This window comes from Anopheles cruzii, chromosome 3, assembly GCF_943734635.1.
Source record: "Anopheles cruzii chromosome 3, idAnoCruzAS_RS32_06, whole genome shotgun sequence".
Classification (NCBI taxonomy): Eukaryota; Metazoa; Arthropoda; class Insecta; order Diptera; family Culicidae; genus Anopheles; species Anopheles cruzii.
Window position 1 is genome coordinate 12248564 of NC_069145.1, and position 9014 is coordinate 12257577.

The 9014-nt window shown below is 49.2% G+C and overlaps 1 protein-coding gene across 1 annotated transcript in view; it reads right to left on the minus strand.

Moving 5' to 3' along the window:
* The window catches only part of LOC128273180 (protein fem-1 homolog CG6966), a 43998-nt gene extending 35322 nt beyond the window's left edge, over window positions 1–8676 (minus strand). Inside the window, exons 1-2 of the mRNA XM_053011107.1 lie at window positions 8504–8676; window positions 7075–7892 (exon numbers count right to left, since the gene is read on the minus strand). Of these exons, the coding sequence (XP_052867067.1) occupies window positions 7075–7230 (156 nt within the window). The 5' untranslated portion in view covers window positions 7231–7892; window positions 8504–8676. The remainder of the gene's footprint in view (window positions 1–7074; window positions 7893–8503) is intronic.
* Between the last annotated feature and the right edge of the window lie 338 nt (window positions 8677–9014).

The following is a 9014-nucleotide window of genomic DNA, read 5'->3' on the forward strand; positions in this document are numbered from 1 at the left end:
ATGCAAAATTATCATTACTTTTTGAACGCACCTCGTATGCATGATGTGGGTGTTTTGATTTCACCGAATTGTTTCCAGACTGGAAAAATGAAAAGAGCAATCAAATTATTCGTCGTCGGTTGTGGGAATGGCTCTTGTTGATCCACACATTGCAAGACACAAAACAAGACCGACTAATAGTGATGCTGCTAATGTTTGTAATAATGTTGGTCCTATGCGCCATTTGACACCCACTACCAAAAAAGGCCGTTGCCACGTCTGCATATACAAAACTAACAAAAATGTTTTTGCTACACGTTGTTGAAATTGTGCCAAATTTGTTTGTGCTGACCATCGATATGATATTTGCGAGAGATGTTACAAAAAATAAAAAAAAAAACTTGAATACTTGACTTTTTTCCCAATTTTTCGCATATTCATCAAAAAGATGATTTTCTATTTTCCGTTTTTACTACTTATTTTCAGAATTTCTGACACGTATATTATTTTTCCTCAATAAAGAACATTCCAATGAACAAAACAAAAATAACTAAAAATTTTAGTTTTGTGAAAAATGTTAATTTTGTATTTTTTGAAAAATGTGTGTATGCGCACGCATACGCAAGAACCGATTCGATGTAATTTTGGAGGGACCGATGAGGGTTAAGCATAAGAAAAGGGTCGACCAAGCATATCTCGGGCGGGTTTTAAAGAGAGTTTGTGATACCTTAAAGGAAAAACCCCCAACAACGGGTTAAAGGGTGCGCGCCCGTTCCTCGTGTCGATCAATCCGAGAACCCCGGAAATAGAAACCAATCGATAAAAGGACAGCAAGAAGCTTGGCTGTCGAGTTCGAGCAAAGGTCAAGGCACAGCGTTGCCGCTGAGTGTGTGTTTGTTAGCTTATTGTGGTGCTGTGAGCTGCCGTTTATAGCGGTCAGTGTGTGACGTGACCACCCGCCCAATCAACCACATCCATATATCTTGTACGGTGGGCTGTCATTATCTAACAATTGTGATAGTGTTCCGTCGTTATCGGTGTGCTGCGCGCGCGTGTGTGAGACACCGACCGGACACCGAGCGTGAGTTTGTGCACACAACTAACCTACGTGTGACCCTCTCTCCCCTCGTGGACGTGGGCTCGTGAACACAACAAACTGTCCACCACCATCCGGTGCTGGGAATAAATGGTTATTAACATACTAACGGACGGTTGTTGGTGGGGTCACAGCTTGGAGTGCGCTGTCACCCAACGCGAAAGCGTCCAACTTCCTTTTGCTGGACATTTCACGTGCGTCGTGCGCAGAACGGTGCTCCGGCGTGCGTAGCACACGCGGTGACTATTTTTAAGCTCTGCCGTCCAAGAATGAGGAAACGCATCGTTCGCGTCCGTGTAATACGCCATTCTGGGGCCGATGACGTGCGCAACAGTTCCTTACGATTCTGTCTTCCGGGTTTTTTTGGGGGATTCGCGTGACTTGGGCGTGAGTGGCGGGGTTACTGGAGACCCTCCACAATTGTCGTTCTGTTGTGGTTCCCGTTGCTTTGTTTAAGGACACATTAGTTAATAATAGAGCGCGGTGTGCTACTTCGGTCACTAATGAAGGAACTAAATTTGTCACAATCAGCCCACATCGATCAGCCAACAGGCACGCACACACACACACTGATCTGAGGGAAATGTTCTCACGGGCCTCGGGCGTTGGGTGTGTGAAAAGCGGAACGAAACCGGAAGCCGACACCGAGCGGAAGCAGATCGATTACACCCCACCCGGGCCGGCCCGGCGTACACAAACGATTCGTTTGTTTTACCGCAACAAAACTCGAGTCACGCAAAGTATCTCGCGTTGTGTGTTGGAACGGCGGCTGCTGCGCTGCTTCTCACGGCCAATATAGAGTCGAAGAGCCCGGGCTCATGATTGGTTTCTTCGATTGAGTTTCTTTTCGATGAAACTTTTTCCGAACCACGCGAGAGTTCGCGGCTAACGACGACACCCGGATGGTAATGAGATGCAAATAAGATGCGCCACAATGAAGAAAGTGAACCCACCCGCAATATACGCACATCGATTATTATTGTTTGTTGGAATTATTTTCGCTCCACCGAAGGACCGTCGCTTAGACTTGTGTAGACTTTGAACGATGAGCTCAGACCCGCCATACGTTCGTGCGCTTCAGCCCATAAATGGGTGTCCGTTTTTATGACATCCATCGTCTGGTGGAGCGCTTCTACTTCCGCGATCGTTAGGCTCCGCGTGTTGTCCAAAAGTCCAATATTCGGGACGCACAACATAACACAACACCGCACGATCAATCTCAGAATCAGATTTCATCGGCCAACGAGACGAAAACCGAGAACCAGTTTACCGGGTTAAGAATCCAACACGCCGTCGTCGTCTCGGAACCGGTTCAGTACCTTTACTCCGTGATTCGGTGCCGGTCGTACCCCCGAGAAGGAAGTAAATTCTCACGATACGGTAATAAAGAAAAAAACGAACACCTTTCTTAAGCACGGTGCACTCCAAAAAAGGAATCAATGAATTCCCTTTCGACACCCGGGTCCGATGAATTTATCACCTGGGGTCTCTGTCTGGCTCCCCTCACCCCGGAAGCAGACACAGCGCTAAGTTCCGCTCCAAACATGGCAACTCGTCGCGCTGCTCAAGGATAAAAGATAATCCTCTCGACCGGAGTGAATGAGAGACAGAGAGTGATAAAAGTGTCATGCGCGAACGGATCGCGATCGCTGCAATCGTTTGATTAATGATCGATGCACATATTTGGAGTTTGGAGCCGTCACGCCGTTCGATCGATGGAACAGAGAGACAGGCGTGAGCATGAGAGAGAGATCCTTCAATCTGCGTGTCTCTCCTCGCTGCTGGCGGGTCAACGGTCGTAATCGTTCTTCGCGTGTGGCGATCACCACCACTACCAGCAGTGTGTGTGTGTGTGCGTGGGGTGGTGGCCACCCCAAAAAAGCGAAACCATTCTGTCGGTGGCCAACCACGGCACGCACACACGACGCGACCGACCAGCGCGACTCCGGAAGCCTGTGGGGCCCGGGGTGGAGCAACAACCTCACCCGGCCGATTGCGGGACACAACACTGGTGTGTGTGTGTATTGGTGGTGGTCGAGAATGATAATTTGTTTGTCGTTTTGTTTTTTATGCTCACTTCAGGTCTTACTGCACACAACCTCCCGAAGGTCAACCGGTTTCGGAAACCGCGGACTTTGCCGTGGGGACGATGAAGGGGTGTGCGTGTGTCTTGGACTTGGAAGGGAAACGCAATGTTGACCAACGGATTCGGAGTGGCCACACGCGAGGGAAGAAACGATCACCCGCACAATTATTGATTTTTGGGGCTCATGAATGATTTGTTCCGCGGAGGGCTGCGGCCTCATTTGGCGGCACTCGACAAAGCACCAAAATATGATTATCGAATTATGCCTATTAATAGATTGTCGCATTCCGCCATCACCTTATGACATGAGTCACAAGAAAGCTATCCATTAAAAAGGGTGAAAAAAAGCCGGCCGCTAGCACGGTCGGGCGTAATTTTGGCTTATAGGTCTGTACTACTAGGCTGTTCAATAAGTTCTTTGTCGCGATAAGAAGTACACATTTTTATGGTTTGAAACACACTTCATTATTCAGTATGGTCTCCATGAAAATCAATACACTTGTTCCAACGAGACTCCAATTCATAAATTCCATCCCTGAAGTGAAAAACTGGAACTACGCTTCCACAGAATACGCTTCCGCAGCTGTTATGACCTCATCATTTGATGAAAAACGCTTTCCACGCATGATTTTTTTGGGTCTGAAACCAGATGGAAGTCGCTAGGGGCCAAATCTGGTGAATACGGTGGAAACTCCAACAATTCGTCCTTTAATTGATGGATTTTTGCCATTTTCAAAATGCTCCAATGAGTGGGTGCTTTGTTCCAATTTCAGCAAATCCGGCACCTATCTTGCACAGAGCTTTTTGAAACCCAATATTTCAGTCATAATATCGGTTATACTGCTTAATGTGATGGCTTGGCCTTATAGCTCCTTACTCTTTAAGTGATTCGACGATTTTCTAATACGACATCCTGTATTTTTTACGATTTCAGGCGTTGTGTCTGTTTTTTGACATTTTTGACATGGATCGTCTTGAAGGCTACTACGACCACGTTTAAACGCAGAAACCCTCCTTTTAACCCCTTAATAAAGGTGAAGAGTCCTTATACACTTTCAACATTCGGTCATAATTCTCCTTTGCTTTTCAACCTTTCATAAATAAAAATTAAATCATGATGATACTTGATTCTTTCCGACCGATTGAAATGAAACTTCCTATTCGCTCATATGAAGAGTGTACCAATATAACAAAACAAATTAGGCTCGTAGCAGCGCCCTTTGTTATCGAGGCAAAGAACTTATTAAACACCCTATTACTTTCCATCGATCCCCACCCCCCTCTTTGGTGCCGGATGAAGATTGTTGCACAATTTGTTCACCAAACGGTTCCCTCCCATTGAGTGGCCCACATTTGCCGCCCGAACGTTCGACTAAAGTTTCGAGTCAATTATAAGAAAACGAAAGTGACGGCAGTGGCCGGCGCAGAAAAAGAAGAGCATCGTTGGGAAAATGTCTTCCCGTCGATCGAGCACGCACCACGCCACGGCGGTTACGCTTCTCTTGCGCTCGTGATCGACGGTTTTCGAATCGTTCCATTACCCCTTCAGCGTGGTGGTGAAGACGCTCGTCGAGGTGCCTTTGGTCGCTTATGCCGCGCACCGCGCTTAGGGGGAGCTTTAAATTCGCACCCCAATTTGTTCCCCAAGATGGGGCCTCTCGTTTGATGTAATGCACCGGGGCGGCATTCGAAAATCTTGCACCAGAAACACGTAACCGTTATGGCGTTGGCGAACCTATTATGTGGAGGGCGCGAGCGAAGGCCAGCCAAAACTCTAATAATTTTCCAACTCTACACGTAATAAATGACCGAAACACCTTTTGCAACAAACTCCACGCGAGATTCGATATTTTGCAGACCGGCCGAACCGAAGCACACGTTCATTCCCGTGTGTCCCGGTCGGGCAATAAAATAAAGTACCAAGAACCGCGAAAATAAACAATAACTCCATCGCCCGGCTGCCGGTCCCAAAAGCACGCACACGGCCACCCTACCGAATACCGCGTGCGTTCCGACGAAGTTCGGTTAAAGCGATCGATCGATTTGGTGCGATGTTTGGAGGGTTGCGAAAATAAGGCTCTCACTTTTTGCGTTGTTGCTTCTACGTGGTGGTTGTTTCCTTCGTAGCCGGGTTGAAAGCGAATGGTGAAGGCCGGGGCTTGGGACGGGTGGCCGCACCGTTGTTGCATCGATAAATATTCGTCGTTTCGTCTTCGTGGTCGACCTTGAAACGCATCGCGGCGTGGAGGTGCTTCAGCCGACGTTTTAGAGAGAGAGAGCGTAAGCAGCGTGGCCGCGGGTTAAAGGAGCCATCTCTGCGTCCGGCGAAGATGGTTTCGATGGAATCGAAAGTCGTTTTAATGATTGTTTAATGGCTGCAACCGGCGACCAGAGATAGCATTCCGCACAGCTTCCTCTTTCGACAGACGACAGACACGGAAGGCGACAGTGTATCAACGGTTTAGTGTATCATTGCGAAATTCCGACTGGCGCTTTCCCAAACGGCACACGCGAGATCCGGCCAGAGTGCTGCAGCGCCAGGACATTGCGCACCATCATCGCATGACTGGTAACGATTGACCAAAAACCGTGTTTCCGGTGCATGTGCAGAAATCGTCCTCCGGTCGTCGCCAGGCTTGCATAGAACCTCGCTCGGAACGTGCTCGGCCGTGCTGTTGGTAGCCACGTGATGGAGCACACGTTTCGTGGCAGGTTTTTGTGCCCGGTGACCGGCGGCAAGAGTCACACGAAACCTTAGGTAATCCGCAGTAAACCGACCGATGCCGACTCCAATGTGAGCCCATAATACGCGTCTACGCGGTCCACTTATCGATCAAATAGTATAAAGAACACCGCGCTCCCCATAATGACCAATTACGATGACGAAAGTTTTGCCACGAACCAATCGATTCGACCGAAGAAAACCATTTGTTGCGACCCGCGCGACACATTCCACATAAAGTGAGAAAAACACACTCGAAACTGTTATCAGCCCGTTAATGGGGGGCCAGAAACTTGACCTTAACCACAGTGTCGTGAATAAATCCGGCAGAAAGCCAGCTGATGAATTAGAGGCACCGTCTTAGCACCGTCATGTGTGACCCTGACCGAGCTTTTGCTTGTTCTAACAAGATTAGAGAAAAAGCGCGAGGAACGCGCGTGGTGATGCCGTTCCTGTGATGCGGGGCTGGCGCACGAGTGTCTAAAACGTGCTCCCTGACGGCGGAGCACGTGAATCGACAAACCCGGCGGAGGCGTGGAGTCATTTGCGTTAGAGATTAGAGAACCAGACAGACCCCGTTGAAGGCAAAAAAGGTGTCTTCCTTGCGACTTACTGCTTAGGCTGGACTTTCTCACGTTCGAATGCATTCTCATGCCTGCAAGGGACTTCTCATGAGGCGCAGCCTACTCATCACTTCTCACTGGGCACCGCTAGCTACTGACGAGCTAGTTAAACTCCAAAATACTATTACGCACACATACGCACACAACAGTAAGGGATTGAAAAGAGACAGAGCATCGCGGGTACGGGAAGGAAAGCGGAAGGTAAACAAATCCGCGCTGGCGGATGCAGATGCAGTGGTGCAACAATGCGACGGACACGGTGGAATGTCAGCCGAGATGACAGGAAGTCCTACGGGGTTACGGTGTTGTAACTCAATCGAAACACCAGCGGGACCCAGTGACTTACGTAATACACCACTTTTCATTGCTGCACCTTGCTCCGGGTTTCCCGCAGGAGCCGCAGGACAGCTTTCTATTCGACGGTTGCTCAACGTTTTTTTTTTGCTAAGCCTACTTAATATCATTCGCTCGCAAATAAATCGCAATCCTCGGTGTTTTCACTTGTCAATCGAGCCTTCAAAGAGTGATGTAAACCGATTAGGGGCTCTGACCAGAACGGGAAAAATACCTTTAGAGCTGCCAGATTGCCGGTGCGGGCCGCATTGAAGACACCCTCGAGCAGCGCCACGTAGTTGCAGGACACCATTGTCGCTCCGTTGTTATCGGCCATCGTCGTCTGCTGGCTGGCGATGGCTTCCGACGAAGCAGGTGGCGTAGAAGTCATCCAGAGGGGAGCGCTACTGGCCACTCCGGTACCAAAGAAGGCACAGGCACCTTCCTTTGCACACACAAACGCACGCACGCACACGAGCTAACGTGGAGGGTCCTTCCTGTTGGAAAACCCCCGCACGGAATTCACTTATTTCTCGCTGCACAGAGGCAATGCCCACAGCACCCGAATAATCTGCACAACTGACCGAGGATTCTGGAATCACAACACCGCACACACACACACAGCACGCGCGCCGTTCCCAGGATGTTTTTTCTCAAGCCTTTTCTCTGCGCCTCTCGCGCTTCGGAGTTGCGTAGAATTTCTCCACCACCAACCACGCGGAACCGGGGACCGAGGGGGTGACAAAATCTAAAACGCACAAAAGTTGCTCCGATGCACCGCGCGAACTGCTGATCCTTGACAGCTAGAAACGGGTATTCTTTCGCTCTCTGTTTCGCTCATTCACGCTCGCTCTTCTTCGGGATATCTCACTCTTCGCTTGTGTGTTGTGTTTTAGGTTAGGTTGTGCACTCCTTCGGACACTCTATTCCTCGGCGCGCAGTGGAGGAGCAGTGGAAGGGAACACAACGAAGGCACAGCGGGACAAACGAAAACTGCAAATTCGAAGACCAAGCGACGGTGGGTTATATTTGGATTCTTCGTGCTCTTTCTCTCTGTGGGGAAGAAAATGAAGTTGAAATCGATTAGATGCGTCGTTCGGGGAAAACAGAAACACGCTTCTTCCCACATAGTTTTGCTGCGTGCGGGTGTGTGTGTGTTACACCTTTCTCTGGCTCACTCTCTCTCCCTCGCACACACCGTACCGAGGCTTGTTCTCGGACGCACTTTTCCACGCTTGCAGCAATCCGTTCTCGCTTCGAAGGCGTGTGTATGTGTTTGTGTTTGGATCGCGAAGGCTCGACGCTCGAAGTCACAGCCTCCTCCGCGGGCACGATTGGCTGAAAAGATGCTACAACAGCTGGCTCCGGGAGCGAGAGAACGACGGAAACGCGAAAGAGAACAGGCACCAGTGTGCGTGTGTGTGAGAATTCGGATAGCTTTACCGAACGTGTTTAGATTGTTCCTTTTGGACTTTGTTTGATCCCTTTTGATTGATAGCCGCCGAGAGAGAGATAGCTGACGCAAAGATATCGCGTTTATTTCACAATGCTCGAGAACACGGAGCCACAATGCACACACACACACAGCAACGACACAGTGAGATACGCGGCTACCTAATCTCGTGCACGCTCAGGAAACTGATTCGCGATAAGCCTTGACTTACCAAGGGGGTGGCAGTTGGCAGGATGTACGATTGCGCTGTTCCCACAATCTCAGCACCTGCCGTGTCACCTGAGCACGGTTGCGTTTCTTTCTATTTTCTGTCGCTTGAAGGCGCGCGATGGCGGCTGTGAATGCCTGCGAGAGCACCTTCCCCGACGAAAACAGCGCGCGCGAGCGAAAACGCAACCGTTCACTTGAAATTTTTGTTTGAAATAACTCTTTAGTTCTGTACTTTCTGACCGCCTGAACAAGAAGAAGAAGAAGGAGAACTAGAAGAAATGCAAACCTGACTTTTGAACCTTACCTTTCTTAACCGAAACTGACCATAGCGAGATTTCTCGTTTCTCTCTCTCTCGTTTGCGACGCTAGAGCGAGATAGATAGGTGCACATAAGTAACGGCCCGTTAAAGTTGTGTTCTTTGTTTCGCGTGCTGACGATCAAAATAAACAACTTCCGTTGAGTCCGGATCAGCTGTTCGACCGGATTTAGGAGTAGTATTTAGACTATTTAA